Source organism: Poecile atricapillus, chromosome 4, assembly GCF_030490865.1.
Source record: "Poecile atricapillus isolate bPoeAtr1 chromosome 4, bPoeAtr1.hap1, whole genome shotgun sequence".
Classification (NCBI taxonomy): Eukaryota; Metazoa; Chordata; class Aves; order Passeriformes; family Paridae; genus Poecile; species Poecile atricapillus.
This window is the reverse complement of record NC_081252.1, coordinates 22922754-22947179: the sequence shown is the minus strand read 5'-3', so window position 1 is coordinate 22947179 and position 24426 is coordinate 22922754. Positions and strand designations below refer to the sequence as shown.

The window sequence follows — 24426 nt, the reverse complement described above, 5'->3', positions numbered from 1 at the left end:
ATCATTAAAATGTAAATGCTGGCCATGAACAGGTTGTGCACAAAATAAGATTGCAGGAGTGAAAGATAGACGGAAAACTTGTCATTCTAATGAGTTGCATTTGGTTTTACTCCCAAGTAAACAGCTGAATAATGGGTGTTTCTGTTAATGTCAGTGAAATTAATGCATTTTTCTTTTAATCATTCTGCTGATACATCGGTTGTTACTTTAGGTGTGTCCAAGTTTCAGAGGGTAAGTGCTGCCAGCCATCCTCTAGCCAGAGGAGCCATCTCTGGAGCTGTTTGCAAGTCAGTCATTGACTGCTGCTACTGAGGTGAGAGCTGGGCAACCAGACCAAAATTGTACAGGTTGAGTTAAAAAAAATGCCTGCAGGGCTTCCAATACCTGGAAAAGTACAAAATAACCCACAGGTGGTAGAAGGTGACTAAATGTGGAGAGTGGGCCTGGTGTGGCAGAATTAATTGTGCTGATGGCTGAGCAAGATTTCCTGGGCTCCTCCTGTTTCTCCCTCAGGTAATCACTAAGGTTTTTGTGCCTTTGACTGCCACAGCATGTGGTGTCAGAGGCCCTTTGCTTGGGGAAGACACAGGAATTGGCTCTGAGATTCCAAACTGGACAGCCCACCCCACACCCCCACTGCATGTCGTGGTGCCCTGCCCGTAGAAGATTCATGGAAAAAGCTCTTGCCCTTGGAGGCTGGAGTGGATTGACATCTCCAGCTCTGGCAGAGGGCAGTCGAGTTTAACCAACCTGCATGGTCACTCACAGCATGGAGAGTGGAACACTTACTGGAGCTTGTAAGGTCAACACGTGTATGATCCTTGTGCTTCCCTTTGGACACCTGCATGCAGGGAACCTGCTCCTAGAATAATGGATTTGTACATACATCAAACAATACATAGTTTTATAGCAAATAACTTGGTGTATAGCAAATATTGGGGTTGGCTGAGTGCAGAAGCCAGTACCAGCGTGGGTTTGGGTGCCTGACTGAAAAAAAAAATTGTTAATAATCCATTTCCTTCAGACTGCACTTGGTGTACAAAAGCAACTTGGGAATGCATTCCCCAAGCTAATGACATTTCAGTGATTCAGCTTGGGTCTCTGTTTACATTATTTATGTAAGCAACTTCAAACTGAATCAATGGTGTCCTTTTAAACATAACTGGATTGAAAAACATTATGTGTATGCTTTGTATTTTGTATAAAACAAGAAAATACAACTATTTTGACTGCAGGTTTTTGGTGACAGCTTCTGTTCTGTGTGGGATGCTGCCAGAGATGGCCTCAGCTCAATAAAGTGTCTCAAAATCCTCAACAGCCCTGGCCACTCCTGCCTCCTCCTCAGCTAAACAGGGCTGACATTTGCTACTGGAAAAGAGATGTGTGATGCATAAATATACACACATTTTACATTTATATAGTATATAAAACATATATGCACTTACCTCTGTAGTGTAATACATGTTATCTACAATAATGCAACACAGTATATACAAAATATGGGCTCTATACACTAGATCCAACGGTAGCTAAACCTTACACAATACAGGTCACACTGTATTACATTGTATATAAGAGGATATGTGCAAATTCCTGTGTCTACAGATGACCCATCCACCTAAACATAAAATAAATACATGCAATAACTGTGTCTAACCACATATGCATTAGTGGAATGACTGAGGGCAGATCTCAAATCCAAGCCCTTCCATGGAGGACTTCCCTTTGTCTGAGACAGGACAGGAGGAGAGGTAGTGCTGGTGCCTGGAGCAGCCTCTCCTTTGTTTCCTGACACGGAAAGGCAGCCACTCCATCAGAATTAAACATCAAATTTATTGCATAATACTGTACTATGTACACACACATCGAAAATAAACATTTGATATAATTGTATATTTGTCCTCAATGCTGCATTAGAAAGAGGCTGGGGGGCTCTCCATGTAGCCCACAGCTTGTCTTTAAAAACAAAAACCAAAAAAACCCAGAAGCCTAAAACCTTTTGTTACGAGGTGCAAAGTTCAATACTGTAAATTGAACATGGTGCATAAATACTATGTCCTAATAACAAGTCAATGTCAAAACCACCCTAGGCTTAAAATGAGATTTACATCAAGATCTGAAAAATGGCAGGAGAGAAGGGAGAAAAATCATTCAAACTTCACTTAACGAGGCAGTGAGACTGAGGAAAAGAGGACAAAAGCTCTCCAATCATATAGGATAGATTTAGGTTGTGATTTTTCTATGTTTCCAGTCTAATTTATACAGATTGTCCTTCAGGCCCCCTGGCAAAGCAGCTGCCAAGTGAGAGAGAGCTGTTCTCAAACAGCAAAGTCTAACTGCAAAGATCAAACACATCTCTAGACAGGGGGCTATCACTCAAGATGGGGATCTTCTACTCCTTTTTTTGACCTGACAAGACTGGAGAGACTGTACACACCTCCCACAGTCACACTCCCCTGCACTCACACATCCACACACACAGCTTCTCTGGACAGAGGTGACAGCAGTAAAAGCAGCCACCTCACCTTGTATTAGAGTAACAGGACTGTTGGGATGGAAAAAGAGGGCTGCCCACCCACCCAGACTGCAGACTCGCCAGGACAGAAACACATCACAAGGGAGGCATTTAGAGAAACCTGCTATCATACGTAGAGCTTGTCCTTCCACAAGCCTGAACACAAACCCCAGTCCAGAGGGATTCTGAGGCTTCATTGAGAAGCTTGAAAACAAAATCCAAGACAAGTGAGGAAAAACAAGCTGACCTCTGTAAACTACCGTATTTTCCATGAGACATCTTGGTGCAAAAAGACAGAACATCACTAATGCACCACTTTGGGGTCACAAATGACATCCCAGCCCAGTACCATCCACCAAGGACCAAAGGGCAGAGGAGATATTTCCATTCAAAGCAAGCAAGAACCAGCTTGCATTTAAAAAGGGCTGAAAAAAGGGTGGGGGGAAATCACAGCTTTTCAAAGAGGAGATTGCTGTTTCATCCTTAATTTCCACCATATCTTAAATGCAAGGGACATCAAGATATTTCAACTGAATTAAAAGGAGAGGTAAGAGTGTGTGTGTATGGGGCCAATAAAAGCAAACTACAAGGAATTGCCAGGAGGGCAGTGATGTAAAGTTGGAGGGGAAATGCCCACTGAACTGGTCTTGTTCAGTAGATGAGAAAATTCATAGCAAGAGCCTCTCCCTGCTGAAGCCCCACAAAATGCTGGCAGCATCAGGCTGAGACTGAATCATCTCTATTATTATTATTATTATTTATATTTAACACTGTCCCACCCCCCAAAAAAAAAAAAAAAAAAAAAAAAAAAAAGTTGAGATCTATTCCCTTACAAAAATAAAGCCCAAGCCCATCGTTCTCTTGCTCAGCACCAAGAGTCTGTGCTGGCCCCATGGGGTCAGGCCAAGCTGAAGCCCTCATAGTGGTCAATGGCCTGCATGAGGCGGGCGCTGAGGATCTCCTTGCTGCTGTACTTGGGCAGGTCCAGCAGGTTGTAGCAGGTGTGAGCCACGGGCAGGTACTGCTCCCCACTGGGCGTTGACTGGATGATGATGCGCAGGCTGGACATGCCGTAGATGGGAATGCGGTCGCTGCCCGTCAGGAACACTGCAAAAGGCACAAGGAAAGCCGGGCAGGTGGGACAGGTGAGGGACCTCCCACCAGTGCTGCACCCACAGGCAAAGTTCAGCTCCACCTGCCTGGAGGGGCCAAAACCCTGACTGGACTCCATGTAGGGCCTGGCTGGCTCCCAGGGGAGCTGCAGCACAGCAAGGCCAGTGCCAGGCACAAACACCAGCCTTTATCTTTCCAGCAGTCACAGAATCTGAGTGGCTGAGGTTGAAGGGACCTCTGGAGGTCCTTGGGGCTAAGCCCCTCCTCAAGCAGGGCCACCTAGAGCCAGCTACCCAGGACAGAAGGAAAAAAAACGCAATAGAAAGGAAGCCCCAACTTTGACTAGACTTGTTGCTCACACTGGATCACCCAATGCAATGCAATGAAGCTCTGCAGCCACTCCCACACGCGTCTTTCAATTCCAGGGGATGCTGCACCACTGCAAGATACTTACAGAGAAATTTCTTCTTCTTTTCCAAGGGAAATGCATGGAAGGTCTCCCAGAACATTCTCACAGTTGGGTGTGTGGCAGTGTAGTCTCCCTTATAGACAGCGCTCTATTAAAAACCAAAATACCGTATTTTCCATTGGCACTAGAAAGCAAAGACTAAGCAGAACCCAGACCTGATCTTTTCTAGTATATGACATCAGATCAGTGCCTGACAGCTTTGATAGGGAACACAGGATGGGTGATGGGCAATGACATGACTCAAAGACCGGGCAAGGGCTCTCCTGGCAATGTGAGGAAGACAGACATTAGCATTCTGCTCTGCAGCTAATTACAAGTGTGGGGAGCAATTCTGGAGTGCCTATTCACAGGCTGACCTCATGAACAGGATCACACACTCTGCACTGTGAGTGACTTGCTGGCCCACAGATTTTGAGAGGATACAATCTTTTCCGGGTGTCCAGACTCCCCTTTGAACCCCTGTGTGGTTTTTGCCCTTATGCAATACAGTTTTACTATGAGACCCTTCGTCTTCTCTCTTCAGTCATAGATTTCATCCCTAAAAAAGGGGGATGGAAGTCCTTCTCCCTGTCCTTCCTCACCCTGAATTTCCTCTCGGAGCTTTATCTGTCGCAGGCCAGCACAGTGAGAAACTTTTCATGTGAGTGACAGCAAGGTGTACAAGGAGAACCAAAAAAAAAGAAAATGCATCATGGCTTATCCCATCTCCTGACACAAACTAATGCCCATCTCATGCAACTGCACAATCCTGCCACCTGTGCAAAATTAAAAAAAAAGTACAACAGGGAAGCTTTACCTCCTCCAGTTCCTCCCAGTTGTAGTTACTGTTTCCAACTATCATGGCCCTGAGCTCAGTGGGCTGGAAGAGTTCCAGGACCTTCCCACCACACACTTTCAGGAAGCCAGTAGAAAAGGCTGTGTACCACTCTTGGATGGAGACGTTGAAGATGTAATTTACATAGGCTTCAACAAATTCTTCCCTAATGCATTGAGAGAAAGCAGGCAAAGGAAAGCACTTTTAATCATAGGTCTAAGCAGCAGCACTGCCACGTTTTCCTGCTTCGGCTTGTAAAGTGTTTTGCAAACATGAGTCTCAAGCACTGCCCTCTCTCACTGCCCTCCTCTCACCAAGTCACTGCAATGTGGACACGGTGTTCAGCAGCAAGTACCACCATGTGTCTGCGAATTCCCTAGCAGTGGTGGCATGGGATGTCCCTCAGGCTCTCTACCACCAGTAAAGCTGAAGAGGTTACAACTGGATGAAACATTTTGGCCTTTTGGTGGAGGAGTTCTTACCACATCCACTATGCAAACGCAGCAGGGGACAGGTGAGGAAGTAAGTAGGAAATAAGGAAGCAGACTAACAAAAAAATCAAAAACCTGGAGTAAGGAATCATATACCAAAGGGGGAGTTATTTTCCAGTGCATTTGTTTTATTATCTTTTTCCCCATAGTCACCTGAGCATTAGGGAAATCCAAGCTGATTAAGCACTTAACTGTTGCTTAATTCCTCTCCGGCTGTTACGGTCATGAACCCTGCACCAAGAGCACATTATGAACTCCAAAGGAGAAGGGGAAAATGCAGGCATATTCTACTCTTCACTTGTCAGTTACAGCAATCCTGTTCATTCCCCAGTTCCCAATGAGCTTTCCTCACACAGGCAGGGCAGTGCCTGCAGACATGCACACAGCAAACTATTCAGGTCATAGGGCAGCAAATTGGGCTCTGGTCTCTAAATGTAGAGGTGGAGGAAGTCATTAAGCACTGTAAGGTAAATTGACAGCCATGTCTAGACTTGGATTTAGAGGTTAGCTTGAGTTCAAAACTCCAGTCAGGATGAAGCAATTGAATTTTGGAATGTTAAGCTGGTGGAACTACCCACTAGCCTTTCTCCTTAAGGATTTTCTTCCCTTGTTTCCTATCCTGACTCAATAAACAGTTCCAGTAGTTAACCCTGGTGCACTTCCCAAGTGTTCTCAACTGAAGTCTTTGTTCTTTTGTACAGGATGGCGTACAGTAAAAAAAAAAAAAGGTTTTCTTTTGAATGTATATGCCCAACCTAAAAACCTAAAGGGTTCTATCACTGGCATTTTTATCTTTCCTTCACTGTTGCAGGGGTAGATTAAACACTCCTTTGTTTTACCTGAAGTCCATCTTCTCTTTGCAGGGAGAGAAAAACCATGTGGGTTTTGCATAGAGCCAACTCTTTAGCTGTGTAATTGCACCATTTTGGGCAGTAGTACAGTAGGTAAGAAGTAACACAGACAAAGCTTTTATTATAGCAATGGCTTCAGACACATTCAAAACTGTTTTAAATAATCAGATTAATAGGAAATTACTTCATCTCCAGCCTTGCCAGTAAGGTCTTCAGCAATCCTAGTGCAAGTCCCTAACCATGCTGCTGAGTAGTCACTGGATCACAGTGTTTTGCCAGCAGAGAAAGAATTTGAATGCTGCTTCAAGTAATAAAGGCATTTGTAGAAATCCAATTAACAAGATTATGGGAAGAAAATAGTTCAGCAGCTGGATAAAAAAAAAGAGGGGGGAATGGTAGCTGTGCTAGTAATAACTCTGGGGTGTGCAATCAACTGGAAAGGGATCCAAGTACAACAGGTCCTTCTGGCTGTGATCAGGGATGGGAGTCAGGCCATGCTCAAAGGAAAGTTTCCGGCTCCAGAATTAGGAGTACAAACAAATCTGCCAGGGTCAGTTTTGTTGCTCACATACAGTTCCTCTCTGAGCCATCAGGGGTATTAACCTGGGCCAAATCACGTCTCCAATGTCTACTTAAAATGAGAAAACTACCAAGGGTCTATACAGAAGCCTTTTATAGGGAAGATGTCAATCCAAGTGTCAATCCAAGTACATTTACCAAACACTGCCACAAAGATGATGAAAACTTGATTTTTGTTCAAGTGCCACTAGTGCCCATTAACTTTTGAGCAACTGGTCTTAAAATTTGTTCGCAGTGACTGCTAATTCCCCCTCACATTTCCCTTCACCCAGGGTTTCTGTGGCACATGAGCTCACCACAAGCATGAGTCCATCCCCACAGGTCCCCCACTTGCCTGTTGTCCTTCTGCACCAGGATTTTATCTCCATCTTCGATCAGGTTCTTCTGCTCTGTTACACCATAGCTTTCCCTGCAGATCTGTACAAAACCAGGAAATTAATTTTATCAGAAGTATTTTCCAGGGCATATGCCTACAAGAAAGACAGAGTCTTCTTAGACTCAGACAGCTGAGGACTGGCATGTAAAGGGTGGCTCAGAGAAAATGGTATGTGCAGAAACTTCTGTTCTCTGCTCCAAGTACCCCGTGTGCTTCACCACCTTCCATCACCTACATTTGTTGTTGGACTGCTATTAAGTTGAAATGTGAACTTAGAAAGGAATAAAAATTATTTTAGGTAAACTTCCTGGGAAGAAAACCCCAAGAGATTGCTAACTAAAAGTTGTTTTTAACTAAGCCCATGAGTTCTGGCACTAAAAAGGACTCCCCTTTTTAACAGAAACTCAGTGGGTTAAGTCATCCTCTCTCACTGGAAGAATAAACAACACAGATATTTTCCTGCTTTTGCCAACCTAGGATGGCACCAGTACAAACCTACACTCTGTACACTAATTGGTTACCTGAAAAAAATGCAGAAGGGTCAACTTTCAAGTTGCCATAGACAAAAGAGGCCCTTATGTGTGAAAAAGAATTTGGAGAAAAGTCTCTTTTGTTACTTTGAAGGTATCCTTTATTGACACAGCCTGCATTACCATCACTATGGCTGCACTTCCTCATCCCAAATGACAGCTCTCTCCTGCAGGAGACACAGTCAGACACAGGTCTGATTCACTCCAGAGGTAAATTTGATCTAAGAGAGTTTATGTGCTCTTATTCATGCAACAAGGAAATGGGCACCACTCTCCTTGCTCAGCACAGTGTGGAGCAGATTTGTGGTACCTTATTTTTACCCCAGAGCAGGTCTTGGACAGAGAGTCAGGAAATGATCCAGATCAAGATGAAACCATCACTCACAACCTGTTGGAGCATCTTTGAAACAGTGACAACAAGGCTATTTTGAAAACCACTCAGCTTAATCAACTTACTAGCTCAGTTTTAAGGACCACATACATAGAAAAGCAAAGAACATCTTAACATTAGCATGGGCTGTGTGCCATAGGCATTTGAAGTAAGCCAGAATACACATGCAAATATAGATGGGCTTCAACTGTACCATAGTAATCAGAGAGTTGATATGTCAAATGTGTCTTACTGTAAAATTCAAACAGAATGTCTCCTCCACATCTTCCCCAGGGTAATCTAAAAGTTGCTGGAGACTCCTAAATAACAAGTAGAGAAAGAAATGAAAAAAAGAATAATCAGAGATTTTAAAAGCCATACCTCTAACAAGGAAAATAAATTCAGCAGAAGTAAACAGCATCATATATCTGGGTAGTAGGATTGCAAGAGAGAGAATCTGAGTCACTTGAAGCAGTAAGAAAGAAATAAACCTCAAATAAAGAGATGCTTTGTTAGAAGCACGAAAAATGCCAGTCCACAGAAACTATCAATACAGTCTATGCCTACCTAGTTCATGGTTCACCTTTAATAATCCTAGTTTTGGAACAGAATTACATTTTGAGTTCTAAAGTTCTAATTCTATGCCATCACCACACAAAGGTCTGAGGGTGTGGAGGAAGAGACAAAGGTGGACTGTATCTATATGCCCATCACATAGAAAATACTCTGCTACCCCCCAAAATCCTGCTGCGGTCTTCCTGGCATTTTACCTCATTATTGATAAATACAGCTGTCACTTTGTGTAGTTAAATCAGAGGACAATTCAGAAACAGAAATAAGACCAGCCAAACAGTGGGATATTAACTTCTCAGTGTCAGGTGGAACCAGTATCCCTATGCAACTAGGTAGAAAAGATTCCATACACCACTTTGAAAAAGTAATTCTTTCACTCCACTCAACTTCTTCCTGTCATGGGAGCAGGTCACAGCTGCTCTGGGTCATGGATGGGATGATTCACAGCACTACACACAGCTCCCTGCTTGCTAGGCTGAGCCTGGCTCAAGGGGAAAGGCTGAGGCTGGGATCTGGGATCATGCACACAACCACACAGGGCAGGGACAGGCTTCCACTGCTCAGAGGGGTGTGTGGGAGGTGTCTTTTGGCTGTGTTGGCACCCAGTTTCTGGGGATCAGGAAGGTGGGAGCCTAAGCAGATGGATCCTGCTGTGGGAGAGAAGTCATACACAAAAATCACCACCAGCTCATATGATTTGCTAGGCCCACAGCTACCCAAATTAATCAGTCACTCAAAAGGATCAGGAAGTATTTTATTCATCAACTTTTACCTAGTTTGGCACTTCCTGTTCTTAGCTGGATGGTCTACCTTCCCAGAAAAGCTACAAATTTTGATTTTCATACCTTCCTTCTGTAGGGGACAGCTCCTTCAAATCCTCTAGGCAGGGCTTCACATTCAAGAGTTTTTTGTACAGAGCCAAGGGAAAGTGAAGGTCTACCACTGTGAAATTGTAGATTGCAAGACCACATATGATGCCAATCAAATGAAACCAGTTGTGTTCTACAAAACACTGCAAAACCACACAGAGAAATCCTGATGAGACACACTGTCACTAGTGCAATGCACACTACCCTTTCCTCCATGCACTAAGAAGCCAGACCCTGCTTTTCCAACTGGGATAAAGTCAGAGAGCTCCCATCAGGTGCCACTTTGTAAATTTCTTGCTGGTGTGGGGCACAGAAACGAAGCTTCAAACACCATGCTCTGTTAATTTTGTAAGCCATGATTGCTGTGGAAATAGCAGCTTTCCACCTTACTGGCCTTTAACTTCTTTTTAAGTACCTCTGTGTTTAGACACTAACAGTGCTTTAATTTTTACTGCCTAGGTACGGCAAGAAAATGTGTTAACAATCCTCTCCCTATTACCCATCTTATTTTCTATTAAAAGCTTTTGCATCAGCACAGTTCCACCCAGGCAGATACACCAGCAGAGGTGCTAGCACAGGCCTCCTTTTCTTCACGTCTCGACTCTCACGCTGCTGTGCCAGTCACAGACTGGCTGCCCACGTTTGTTAGGTATTCCAAATGCACGACTCATTTTCAGTGCTTACACTGTCATCACTCCTGGTGCCAAAAGACTTATTTTATAGCACTGACATTAGGAGTGAATGCTCTGTAATACTCTTTACAAGGTACAAAAGGTATCAGGCTCTTCCTTCCTTTTAATCCCCCTGGCAGGTCAGCCACACCTTAAGGGAAGACTGGCAATGTAATTTTCCACCTTGCTATGGAGGTGAAGGACATAAACCACCATCTCCAGCCATCTGACAGATACAGATCTTGCACACTCTTCCAAAACCAACAACCTTCCACCACAAGTCCTGTTTCTTCCTGTTTAAGAGCTTCCTCACATACAGCATTAGCAACTTTAGATCCTGAAGGCAACAGTGATGCATGACTAAGTGGATTGGCTGCAATTATGTGAACAGCAAGGGAGGCACAGAACTCTAATGCCATTACCACCTAAACCTCTCATTCTGTAAAACAGCACATGACCATCACATTCATGATAATAAGAGTTCTATTACCTGTCACCTGACCCTTAATACAAGTTTTATTATGGGATAAGCATCAAGAGAGAGAGCCAACTCTTTAACAGGCACAACCATCACCATTCTACTAAGGTTACACTAACTGAAAATAGAGTTCACATTGTATCACGAGTAGAAAATGAGAGGAAGAACATTTCTTTCCCATAGCTTGCCACTAATTTCCTTGTAATTTAAATGCAGAGTATTATTCCAACCTGCATGTATAGAGGGCAAGGGCTTACCGTGTCTGAAAACCACAGCAGGTTTGACTCTGGGTAGTAAGTGAACATGCCATAAATAGGGTTAAGTAGCTCTTTTAACAACAGGAGGAAAAATTCCTTTGTCACTCCTCCAGCATCAACAGCTTCTTCACCATCAAAGATGACCTGTAGAAAAAGCAGGTCAGAGACAGGGATGCAGAGCTGAGACTGAGTGAATCAGACCTCTCTCTACTCGAGAGCCATGCAAAGCAATTTGTCCAACATGCCCAAACCCACAGTAACCCACTAGCTTGTTTCAGTGCTCTGCCTGCAGGGACAGAAAGGGAACAGGAGTGGCAAATCAGGCATTTTGAGAATGCTTAAATCCTTATGCAAATCATAAATAACCACCTGTTGTCCCAACAATCAAAGCAGCAGCATGGCAGCAACTACTGAAGATTGTGGCAATCTCTGAGCTAAAACACATCCTGTTGTAAACAGCCTGCTACTGCAGAAGGGCAGAACAGAGAATGCATAACATCACAAAATGCTTCCTTCCCTGATCCTTGTACACTCAACACACCAGGAGAAGAGGGCAAACCCTGTGCTTGTCCTCTTGTAAACTATCCACTGCCAAAGCACTCCAGCAGTCAGAAAAAGGACTCAATCCTTGCACTGACCAGACTAAATGTTCCTATGGGCAACACCTATGGAGAAATTACTGCACACTGAAGTGGTAATATGAATGGCTGAAGGGCTGCAGAAATGTTTGCTAAATGAGAGGGTGCTAAAGATATGGGGGAAACTTACTTTGAGAGGTTTTTTCAAATCAATGTCTGAATGGATGCTCAACTCCCTTAAAGCATCACCAACTAAATTACTCCTGCGAACATGAAGTACCAGGAAAGGGCTTCTGGCCAGCAGAGGCTCCAGGGTGAGAAGCATGAAGACATTCTGCAAATTTGCACCATTTATTGCAACCTGTAAATAAAAGAGAAGTGAAAAGCAGCCTATACCTAAGCCTCTCTTTCCTCCAGTGAAAGGAAAACAAGGAAAATGCCTGGTGTTCCCTTCTGCCTTTTTGGTTTCTCCAGGGCTCAAGAATCCCCTGCTCCGTCTGTACTTTGTGTGTGCCTGTGTGCCCTGCTCCCCAATTTCCCACACCAACACTTTTAAATCCACTGATCAATTCACCCCATTTGAGCAACAGAGATTAAATTACTAAACTTGTTTTTTTTTTTTTTTTCATTAGGCAGGTGGGTGGGGAGAAGAAGCTCCTACTGAGTCAAGAAACTCAGTGTGAACACTCAGGTAAAAGTGAGTGCTGGAGGGAAAACAGTGCTACAAGTATACCAAGCAATGAGCCAGCTGACAAATGCATCTGGCAAGGCAACAAGGATCCCATCAGATACAATTCAAAACCCTCATCCACACAGATTTTCTGGAGTTGGGCAAGGCACAAAGCCCAGTCTAAGCTTTGGCTGCACTTCAGTTATTTCTTCTCATGTGTTGTCCACAGTAAATGGCAAATTCACATTTAAAAATTCAGTTTAAAAGTCAAACCTGAGACAGAAATCTACCAGAGACCAGGCTTCCTCTGCTCCAGCATTCAGAGAACTGCTGGTTTCTCTGGCATTCAAGTGGTTGTCTTGCTAAAGATCCTGTCTCTCAGAAGAACAAAACCTGTACCAGTCTGCTGTTCTGCCAAGGTAAGGTTGATAGCTCCTCTCAGCAGTGCACTGCTGAGAAACTGGGAAGCTGAAAACATGCAAGAGGCTGACAAAATGAGAGCAGGACAGATGACTACAGCATCTGAGCATAGGCCAAGCCTCTTCTGCCTTACTGCAGGCTGTGTGCTCAAGCAGCCACAGAAAAGCCAGGAGATGGGTATTACATGGAACTAGCACCATAGCCACAATTGACTGGGATGACAGTTTTCCACCCTGAAGGAACCTGACAACCACGGACCTCAGCAAATTTACTTTACAGAGGATGGGACTAGTCCCAGACCCAGCTGCCCTAGATGAGGGGTCAGTGCCCAACGCTTTGTCTGTCTCAGGAGGCAGCTGTGTGAGCAGTGCCTGGCATTGGGACACTTCCACTGACACAGAGGCCAGCTGCCCTTGTCACAGCCTGGCTGTGAGCTGGCTTGGCTGCCACCTACAGGGTGCTGGAGCTGGACACCTGCTGTCAGCACTCCTGGAGGGCCCCGGGGCTATGCCCCTCACTGCAGCTGGGTGGGTGGGCTGGCAACAGCTGCTGTGCTGCCTGCAACCACAAACAGATCCAGGAGCTGGTCTACAACAGTCACCTCATTATTAGAAGGAGCAACCACTCCTGCAGCGGGTAGAAGTGCCCACTTACCTGAATGTTTGTCTACTTATCCAGTCTTACAGCTCCTCACCTTACTCCTTATCCTTGGATTATCATAAACACATAACTACTCCCTCCCTATACAGTTTAAAGTTCCACCACATGCACATCTGGCAGTTCTGATGTTGCCAGACAAACATTTTTGAAGGGAAAGACACCAAGCACAGCCTCTGCAATATCCAGGGCAAAGAGGCTCTCCAGCTACACTGCTCTCCTGTATCACGGGAACAATGAACTGTTGCACACACCAGCTCCCAGTTATTATCCTTTCCATGCAGGCACCATTGCAAAAGGCAGAGAAAAAGAAATGTGTCAGGAAAATTGGGAGAGAGAATGACTACCTGCATCTGTAATTCTGCATCTGTCTGTAACATCTTGGTCTTAGCTTGAGCATCAAAGATGAAAGGGTAAGAGCAGAGAGTCACAGCATCCTGCAAGAAAGGCAGACAAGATTTGTTCCTAACCACAGCTTCCAGAGCATTTCTTTAAATAAGAGTCTTGAGACACAATTTTCTTACCTGCATGATGGATGGCCTTACTTTCTGTAAAAGAAAAAGAAAAGTATGAAAATATTTTACTCTTTTAATTTTGTGTCTTGTGGGTTTTTTGGCTGGACTAGTCCAAAGGTGACCCAAAGTAAATTTTTCCTCCTTTGGGACCAACAACCCATTTTTCTTCCTCTTAAAGAAAAGCATGGGAACGGCCTTCTCAAGAAAATGCACAAATCTAATTCAAAACATCAACATCAAACATTACTAAGAGGACTGACTGGCACAGAATCCTGTTAGTCTGCCATGGGCGAAACTTGGTCTCATGAAGAGTAACAAAGGCAGAAACCATATGAAACAACAGGAGAGACCATAAGGCCACTACATGGTGATACAATGACACCCCTGCAATGCAAATTAGTCATCATTAGCCATATTGACACATTTTTAACTATCCCTTACATAAATTTAAGTCAGTACTTTATTGTTCTGCTCACTAAAGGTAAGCACACAGCAGCACTATTTAATTGATGGAAAGTAGAGGATGGGGACACAGCACACACAAGACTTACAAAGCCCACGAAAACACACAAAAAAGTTATCACTACAGGCAGGTTTTACTCTTGCAGCATCCCTTGGTGGATGTTTTTTGGTGTTTTTTTACACTTGGGATTCCTTTCCTTGCTATAATTAAGTAATCTCACTGGGTTCCCACACAGCATATTCCAGCCCTCAGTTTAGTTATCTCCTTTCTTACAAATGGGAAAGTGAGACATAAAAGAGGTGAAGGGTCTTACCCAAGATCACCCAGCAGGTTACTGGAAGAGCCAGGAATAGAACCCACATCTCTTGAGGCTTGGTTCAGTCCCCTAGCCAGAACGCCACACTGCCTCCTCTTACAGAGCAACATTTTAACATCACTGGCTACATTATTCACAATACCTGCCTAAACAGCAGAAGTAAAGGGCAAAAATTATAATTTTAGAATACAGGACTTGGCTCCTGAGGTCTTGATTACATTAAAAGGATCCAGTGACTGAATTAATCCCCTTGTGCAAAGACTGAATGAAATTCACATGAACAATCACAGAGACTGTTGCAAGCTTTGGTTAAATATTGCTAGCTCCAACTCTTTCAACAGCCATTTTATTTTTAAGTCAATTATGTAAAGCACTCAGATCTGAGATATTTAACACATAGAAGCTCCTATACTGAATACATTACGCTCTCGTTAAGGATATTGGAAATATAGATCTACAGCCAGAGACACAAACATGGACAGCTATTTCATGACTATACATAAAACCTCTTACCATTCCAGCCTGGTGCAAAAACCACATGAGATAATCCTCCTGAATGTCCACCAAACTGGAAATCTCAGGGATATAAAACTTATCATATTCCACATGTTTAACCTTCTGATTCACCTAGTAAAGAGGACAGGTGGAAATATTTTACATATTTTAACATATTTTCAGCATTTTTCAGGTTCTCTTTCATAAATTCAGTTACAGCAGCTTGCAACAAGAGGACCCAGAAAGTTTTGCAAACAACATACAATCCATTGTATTCTGGTACAAACCAGGAAGAATCAAATAAACCTCTTTCTAACTTATTTTAATTCCCTCTCCTCCTCACCCTGACCACCCAACAACAACACAGTGCGAGCAGAGACCGTCAAGGGACAGGTGTTTGTGATGCCACTCTGCACGGCCCAGCAGCAGCCTTCTTTAGGGTAACTTTATGTCTAGTCTTTGAGACAGGACTAAACAGTCTTCAAGAGTCCTGGACTTAGGAAAGCCACTAACATCTTCCCCACGTGACTTGACAGACAGTGACACAGCTCACAACCAGCAAAGTGCAGACAAGACTGATCATCTTGAGCCAACACATGCCCAGGCCTTCCCCTCACCTTGTGGAGTTTCTCCAGAAGCCTGAGAGCAGCTGTAATGTAGCTGCTGAACAGGACTGGGATCAGCAGCGTCTTCCTTCCACTGAGGAGGTAAACCACCGCACCTTTATAGAGGTCCACAAGCCTGAGGAAGTATCTTGGGCACACCTGTGACCACCAGTTATCTGGAAAGCAAAGGACATCAATATAAATCTTAATCAAAGGCCAGAGTATCCCCTAAATAAGGGGTTACAACTGAAAAAAAAGGGGAATACACCCAAAGACTCTTTCAAAAAACTTCCCCATTTCTGCCCTAGCTGTAGCAACAGGAAAGTGAGGCAGTCATCTAAATGCCAGAAACTGAAAAGCTCCTCCTTTTCCACTCTCACCAAGCCACACCACATTATCCAACCCAAACCCTGATCAGGGTGAGAGCCTGAATTTGAAGTTTTTCAACCTTCAGTCTTTCAATCTGTTTCAAATATCTGCCATTCAGGATACTGTCATCTTGTGGGCAAACATCTGTCTCTCAGGAGTGACAAGGAAAGAGCTGCCTGGGCAATTCCCTGCAGCACCACATACTTCTTCAGCAGGTGTCAGTCAGAGCGTGTCTCCTGGCACATCTGCACTAAAGGATTAACTCCCCCTCTTTAGAGAGGCTGATTCCTTTCTTGACAAGGACAGGTAACCCTTACTTTCCCCTGAAGGGACCCTGACTATCAGCCTCTTTCCTAGAACCTGTGAAGTAGAAGCTGGAGCCTAGGATTCTTTTGGAGGTCTGAATGCATCACATAGCAATTTACATGATAATACCAGGTTTAGTACAAGACAGCCTTAAGAAACAGGTAACAAAAAGAGCAGTAGCTTAACAAATGTGAGTAACAATCATCAAGCAGCATATGTTCTGTTCAGTTGAAAATAACCTCAGAGGAAAATATATTAGAAATTAAAATACTCAGAAGTGGGAGAAGAGTTTAAGCGTTCATCTTAGTCACAGACCAATACGTTTGTCTGCATCTGGTAGGGGACAAAACAATTTATTATTATATTTAGTATACTTTTTTTTTTTTTTACCTTATACAGAAAAGATATTCTAAAGTGATCAATAGCTGAGCAAATTTAATCTTCATGATATACAAAAATCTGTATTTCAGTAGAGGAATGCAAATTTATCTGGAACTGAGTCTCTGAATGTGGGTAAACTAAGTAAGGTAAATTAGATTAACCTCCCTAGTAAGTTGTTCTTTGAAATGATATTTTGCTTCAAAATTAAAACAATTCTTAAATGATATTTACCAAGAACTTTGCTGGGGTTGGTATCCAAGCGCAAAATAGCCATTGCTAAAGGAAGTGTCAGAGAGATGTAATACTTGGAGTCTTGGAATGGTGGAAATTCTGGGAGAATCAGATAGATTCTCATTGCCTCAACATCTGGTGGAGAGCTGGACAGCTGAGGAATCAAAAAGCTTTCAAAGCTCTTCAGTATCTACAGAAAACAAAACAAAAAAGACAATTTATCCATGGTGATAGAACACCTACAATGTATACAGTATTTAAGGGCTGATGAAATGGCAAAACCCTGAGTGAAAAAAAAAAAACCCCGAGTTAAAAGTCAAACCCAGAGTTTGACTTTTAACTCAAAAAGAACCCAAAGCTATAAACAGTGTAGCTAAAAGTGGCAAGGGGAACATGTATAGTTTTATCCCACAGCTCTGCACTTGTGAAAGAAATTCTCAGAGTTAGAATAAATTATACAACCATGAAGTACTCAACTCCTGACAGACACATAATAATTACATGTATAACATACACAGCAGACATTCAAGTATTGAATGCCATGAGATAAAAATGTTTCTAAATAAAAGCCTTGGAGATACATTCTGAGGAGATCAAAATCAGCCCAGGTCAAAGGAGAAGTACCATTAGATGTCTGGCTTTTAGATTTGCAGTACAGCCTTTGCCCAACAATGCTGCTGGTACTTGCATGTTAGAGAGAGACAAAGCCCTAATGAATATCCAAATCTCAGAAGTGCAATACCTGCTCTAGGAGAATGGAGTGCTGAGAGTTCATCAGCTTCTCAAACAGCACTCTCGTGGAGTTCAGATCAATCCCTGGAATCTTTGGACTGGTTTTAAAATGTTCATCAATTCTTCAAAAAAGAAATCACAGACAGGCATAAGCTTAAGGAAGAAACCCCATTACCTGTGTATTGACATGACCTGAGAGCACGCAACAGAGAAATGACCACTAGGGAATTCATAAAACTAGAAACAGAGACGCTCTCTTCTCTGCGCCTTGGTTAGGGCTGAGATTCTTGCAGAGAAACACTTCCTCAAAGTCTCCGGTGTGCCCAGGACACCATCACTGACTTAAGAGTGCAGTATTGGACACTCTGAAGGGGAAGGCAGCTATTAAAGACAGCATGCATTTGTCAGTTTGATGGTGTGACTGTAACAACATGAAGAGCTATGCATGGCCTGCTGCAGTAGGAGGGCTGTTCCCGTAACAGCACAGGCTCCAGGCTGGAAACAGCTCCCCAGAGACACCTAGGGCTGTGCTCTGCGGAGGCAGGGCTGGGTGTGCTCAGGCACACAGCCACAGAAAAGCTGCTGCCCCACCTAATCAGCAACACAAACATGGCCTTAGGATATGGGAGGGATGCACTGGGGTATTTCTATCAAGTGCACCTTGACATGAGACTTCACGTATGAAGGTACATAGTTAAATACAGCCTCATTGAAGGCTTCAGAATTTATCATTCATTTGGTTGAAGATTCTCTGTAGAAGTTAAATCCTGCACTAGCCAAGACACCACTGAAGTGGAAGAACAACTGTATTTGGTTGATGAAGCCATAAACTCCACTCATTTCCACATTCAAAGGAGACATGAGACTATTTAAAGTGACTCAAAAACTTGGATACCTCAACAAGGGTTTTAAACCAACATAACACGACTCTTCTGATGCAGTAACATGTCACAACACTAGAGAAGAAACCACTGGACAAGCAGAAAAACGCCAGAATAATTAGCAAACTACCTTCTTTTTCAAGTTGCTCTTGGAATGTATTGCACAAAGATTACTCAGAGTAAGTACATTTTTCTTCACCTAGTTACAGGTTATTTACTCATCACATCACCAGAAAAATTTCTCCTCCTCCTCATCTTATGCTGTTACCTCCTCAACATTTACAGACACAGCCAACACAAGCCTTCCCAACCCACAGCCTTTGACTCAGCTATGTGTCTTACAACCTTGTCACCACCTATTGTGGGTTACACCCATTTGAAATTCCTCCTTCTGTAAGCAGGAGCACAAAACTTTCCACATGTGATGTCACCTAAAAGGAAAACACTTCCATGTTGCCCTTGATGTATTTTCAAGAGCAGCCTGTGTGGAAGTACACTTTCACATGCACCAGCTAGCTCAGCTCAGACACCTGGCATCCCCGATTTCCCTTAATGTCCTATTCCTATCCCTCTCTTTAAAGATGTTGGTATCTGTTTCAAAAGGAAGAGTAACAGTTGTGGCAACTCCAAGAAATCTGTGTCGCTTACAGGACACTCACCATGAACTCCCTGAGACCTTTTGCCTTCTTTACCCAGCTCTGACCACCCCACACCTTTAGGGGACATCCTCTGCCCTCACCTCCTGCCTGATCAAAAAACATCAAATCCCACTGCAGAAGTGAGAGCAACAAAGGGACTCCTGTCTGCATCAAGGGAAAGCCATACATGTGGAAATTTGGCACTTACTTCTTCTCCAAGAAGCTTCCATTCCAGCAGGCAGCTGAGGACAGTATCTGAACAACATTACTGTTTGCAGCAGGAAGACAGAAGAAAGCAGAAACAGAGGTTATGAATGGATGCCTCAGTAAATCTCTTCATCTCTCTTCCCTTCCTTTTATGGGAAACCGTACCAGGATAACCCCTTTAGAGGCACAGAGGGCAAGATTTCATTCATGATCATGTAAGGTCCCTCTTTGAAAGGAGGAATTAGTGCCTCCTTTCCACCTATTCTGCCCTTCTCATGGCAGGCACACTGGGGAAAGAACTTTATCAGACTGTTCACAAGTTCTTGCTGCTTCTCAAGAAATTTAAGCACACAATGCAGGACAACTTTAAAATCAAGTTCCCACCCACCATCTGCAATGCTGAGGAAGCCTCAAATTCCTCTGGTTTTGCTCAGAAGGTCTCACCTGGCAGCCTTGTGACAAGGCAACTTCTCCCCTTGGAAAGGACCAAGAACCACACTTGAAAAGGCTGCTAAATTTCAAGTGAAAGCATGGCACGGAAGCCAACAAAATTATTTAAATAGAACTTTCAACAAAAGGCTTGTCCAGTGCCACAATACCTACTTGACAGAATTAGAACTGTTCTTTTCTAAAAGCTTTTGCCTCCAGACATCTATAGTTTCATCATTTATTAAACAGGTGTAACGTGTTTCATTTATGGTCCGGAAATCATCAGCAGGCAAGGAATTCTGTGAGAAGATACAGATTTCAGCAAAGACATGGCTTGTAAAACAATTCCTTCCTATCCATAACGTCTGTTTTAATAAATAACTGATAGCTTCCTTAGTGTGGTCTCTGGAAAGGTTTGGTTAGAAGTTTTGTGGCATTACTAAGAAGTCCAAAAGGGAAGGTATGAAAAAGTTTGAGGGGAAAAAAGACCCTCAATACATTTTAAAAAGAGGAAAATAAAAAAATAGAAGTATCATTTCCTAGTTGTACCAAAGCTCTCATAAATACTGTCATGTATAACTACAGGCTCAGTACAGCTATTTTAGACCTATTTCCATGCCTCAAAAGTTTATCCCAAACACTTCTTAAAAGAAAAAAGACAGAAGTGGGAAAACCAACTCAGCATTCAGCCCTCCATTCAGCACTGACTGTCAAAATCCCATTGTGTGTGGCTGATGGCCCTACACACCAACCATGCAGAAGCCACTGCCACAGGTGCGAAGCAGCCCCCCTGCTTCCAATCTGCAAGACTGGATTCCCCTCCTTGCTGATTAAACTGGAATCGGTGTCTTCCCAATGGCTTTGATGTGCCTCTAAAGAAAGGCAACTTTCAGCCACTGAAGTTGTAAATCCCTATAACAACTGTCAGAGCTGGTAAGGCTTGTAAGGCAGAATGGAGACCAAAGCAATTCAGAAGATTTTAGCCAAAAAAAAAGCTGTGTTGTGAATGCTGGAACAGGGGAGAAGACTTGAAAAGATACTTCATTTGGTTTACCTCATATTTGGAGCAAAGCACAAAAGTTTGGTCTCCTCCAGAGAAGATATGTTTAACAATGTGGTATTTACAGGCATCTGCTCAAGAAAGACACAGTTGTGTTAGAGGCTGATGAATGCAAGACCCTACTTGTACTTCCTCCCCTCCCATTTGCACTGCCAGCACAACTACAAGGAGCACCTTTGAAGGCCCTGCTGAAATCAGCTGGAATTCAAGCAGTGCAGCTCTTTCATGGGAGGTACACAGGAGGGGAAAGTTGTCACTTTTAAACTGCAACAGGGGCTTTAAGAGAACAAAGTCTCTGGAACACAGTATTAGTACAATTTCATGAAGTCTCAAGATTGCCAAATGCTGAGCTCTGCCATAAAAAGAAAAAGGAGATGGCACATATTAACAGAGAGAGAGCAGAAGGTTACCCAGAAATTACCACAGTGCATTTGGAACAACAGGACAGTTTCCTTTTGGAATTTCCAGAAATTTCACAGAACAATGCTAAGATGCCTTTAGACAGCCATGGGTGAAATTATTTATGTCCATTTGGCACTTCAAACTGAGCACAGTACATACCAGGTTTCCCTGAGAGTTGCCCATTATGAGCTGCCCAGTGACCCTTGACAGGAGAGGGACACTTTACATTGCAAGTGTGCCCTGTTCCCAGCTGGCCTCTTGTTCCACAGCCAAATGCATAGATCATTCCTGAAGAAGGCACAAAGGCTAAAGTGTGATGTCTGTAAGAGATGGGTACAGAGTTTGGGCCTTGTTTAACAATAAATTAAAAAACAAACAAACAAAAACAAAGACCAAAACTCAGCAGGAAAAAACCCCAAGAACCAAACCAAGTGCAGCCTAGAACTGACTCTCATTTCTCCTAGGCCAGAAGCTGGTGCCAAGCAGCAACTTTACATGGGCACCAATGCTCAGTTTTTGCCACCTGATGGCACCAGTTTATGGGATGAAGCCCTTTAGGAGGAAGTGACAAAGAGCAGCTTGTGCCAGCACGCAGCTGGTATCAGCTTAGTCATTTGCTAAGCCTGTACATTCTGAAAGGCAACAACATGGCACCAGTGTTGCAAACCCACTTTTCATTAAAGAGGCTGGAAACTTGTGACCAAAGGGGCTTCTGCTCTAAAGTCTTGCTGAATTATTGAGTTGGAAAGGTGTCTCTTACAGGTTAGAGTGCAGGGTACGACCCCAATTAAAAAACCATCTCATCTAGAGGGCCTTAAAACTCTCATGCAAAGTAAGATTTAAATTCATTTTGCTTTGACATATGGAATGCAGAAGCGGGACTATGTCCCCCTATTTGCATGATTCAATATCAGCATTAACCTCCAGCAAAGATAAGTATCTGACTGCACACAGGACTCACCTGCCACAAGCAATCTGGGATACTTCACTGCCCATGAGCTCAAGAACTCTTCGGGGGTTCACCTCATCATTCATGGAGTCATGGCCCAGCTGCCCACAGGAACCTGCACCGAACGTGAACACCCCTCCACTCTGTTAGCAAATCAAACAGCAGAGTCTCCATTTAGGGACCCATAACCCAGCAGGATCTGACTCCAGTTTCAGTATGAGCCCAAAGTTTAGGCAGAGATTGATGGGGATTTTCAAAGGATTCAGAAAAGAAACTTGGGTTCTGCTAATGCAGCTTTCAAATAAGCTACCTTGCCACCTATCAGAAACTAAGAGAATTCTCTTCAGGTGTATCTACACTAGACAAGTTCCTACAAAACTTGTTTCCTAGAATGGTATTTTTCCCACAGGAATCCCAAACTCAGTTGTTTAATTTGTTTTACAGTGGAAAACACTGAGGCTCCAAAACAGGAAGCAACACCTACAAAGTGGCAGAGCCAAGGCAAGAACTGAGCTGCTCTCTTTCAAACCCTAGCCCTGTCCTCTGGCCACTAAATTATGCACCACTTGGAAGTGGCAGGTTTGGAACTGAAAACCTCTTGTAAATATTGTGAGTACTAATGTTTAATTTAGACACTTATCCATTTTAGCTTCCATCTTATTTTGATGCACAGTATTACTTTATTTTCCAACAAAATGCTATTTTCACCCCTTTGCATGTGTGTTTGTTTATTTTTTTTCCTCCCAGAGCTAATCTTTTTAAGTGATTCACCTGAGTTTTGCTATTTGTTGGCATAGATAATTAACATCTTCACCTCCAAAACCAGCAGAGGATCGTGTTGGCAATGAATCTCAGAATATACAATTAGGTGATACTTTCCACTTAGTTTCTCTTATTGGGGTCAAAAGAATACCTTAAGTCGATCTATGTTTTTCTACCATTACACAGCAAACTACTGTGAAACCATCAGGCAGGTGAACAGTGGACAGGGTTCCCAGGTCAGCATTTTTACCTTTGTCAGGACTGCTGTGTGTTCCTCTCCACAGCTGATGTAAACAACCTTCTGAGACCGCAGCAGCTTCACGTGACAGGGAGACTCTCTGTCTGCAATGAAGTCAAAGGAAATAAAGCAGCTGCTTCATAAACACAAGCCTGCATGTCCAAGGAAAGCACTTCCAGTCTGATTTTTAGACATGGTCTGTGAGCACAAGGGAAACTTTAACAACTGTGGTGAAAAAGGCCCCACGTGTCCTTGAGTATTTCACTGCTGCTTTTCCCCTCGAATTCTTAAAAGACTTGACTGACTCAAACAAAATTGTCCAGAGCAAGAATGCACATGTTGATTATCTTACATAAATTCAACATGCACTTGCTGTTTGGGAGATATGGTGAAGGCAGCCTAGAAACACCCACCTTCAGCTTCATGCTCCATTTCAGACTCCTCAGGAATGACTGCAAATATTTGTTTCCAAAATCTTACTTAGACCTTTCCCATATAGAACAACCCTGACACGTGGGAGACACTTGTGTAAGACACATGGTAAGCTGAACCCCAATGTGTATTTAAATACTCAGCTTTCCTTCTGTTGTCATCCTTTAAGCAGAAGATCCTCCTACTTGCAAAGGCTAATCACTACCAACCATTAAGCAATGCTTTTCTCCTTCACTCTGCCAGCCCTAATCATTTAAAGTCTGTCTCCCAGGGATGAATACTGTAAAAATAAAAGCTAAGCACTTCAAGGAGCAGCAGATACCCCAAAACAATTAGATATTAAGGGAAGCAGCTGCTTATTTCATACCAACAAAAAGTCAGGATCCTACCTATAGAAGTTGCCCATTTCTTAAGTTTCTCACCTAAGGATTTGTAAGGTGCATTTTTACTGGGTAGTGAAAGAAAAACAGTCACATTTTCATGAGTTTAGAATTAAGAGCATATTTTTGATTTACTTTTTTTTTGTATTTTAGCATTCTGATCTTTCTTTTGACAGGAATGACACTTCTTCTCTATGTAGCATAATTGTTAATAATAGCAGTGCTACAGAATACCCATCTCCCTATAGCATAATTGCTAATAATAGCAGTGCTACAGAATACCTATGTTTGCAGACCTTGCTGTTCATGTTTGACGAGTATAATTCACACTGTCTTACCATGATTCACTTACCA

The 24426-nt window shown here is 43.1% G+C and overlaps 1 protein-coding gene across 5 annotated transcripts in view; it reads right to left on the bottom strand.

Annotated features, from left to right (window-relative positions):
• Positions 1-1813: 1813 nt before the first annotated feature.
• HERC3 (HECT and RLD domain containing E3 ubiquitin protein ligase 3) overlaps positions 1814-24426 on the bottom strand; it is a 44994-nt gene continuing 22381 nt past the window's right edge. For 2 of the 5 annotated variants that reach the window (XM_058838524.1, XM_058838523.1), the window contains exons 6-25: positions 23273-23364; positions 22273-22403; positions 21471-21631; positions 20904-20980; positions 20024-20148; positions 19422-19481; positions 17705-17816; positions 16963-17152; positions 15688-15851; positions 15089-15202; positions 13806-13829; positions 13629-13718; positions 11725-11895; positions 10957-11100; positions 9527-9693; positions 8362-8428; positions 7167-7249; positions 4894-5077; positions 4083-4185; positions 1814-3622 (exon numbers count right to left, since the gene is read on the bottom strand). In XM_058838524.1, the coding sequence (XP_058694507.1) occupies positions 3414-3622; positions 4083-4185; positions 4894-5077; positions 7167-7249; positions 8362-8428; positions 9527-9693; positions 10957-11100; positions 11725-11895; positions 13629-13718; positions 13806-13829; positions 15089-15202; positions 15688-15851; positions 16963-17152; positions 17705-17816; positions 19422-19481; positions 20024-20148; positions 20904-20980; positions 21471-21631; positions 22273-22403; positions 23273-23364 (2468 nt within the window). In that variant the 3' untranslated portion in view covers positions 1814-3413. Of the gene's footprint in view, positions 3623-4082; positions 4186-4893; positions 5078-7166; positions 7250-8361; positions 8429-9526; positions 9694-10956; positions 11101-11724; positions 11896-13626; positions 13719-13805; positions 13830-14572; positions 14722-15088; positions 15203-15687; positions 15852-16962; positions 17153-17704; positions 17817-19421; positions 19482-20023; positions 20149-20903; positions 20981-21470; positions 21632-22272; positions 22404-23272; positions 23365-24426 lie in introns of those variants that run through there. The other 3 variants (XM_058838525.1, XM_058838526.1, XR_009277626.1) reach the window with 3 other exon arrangements.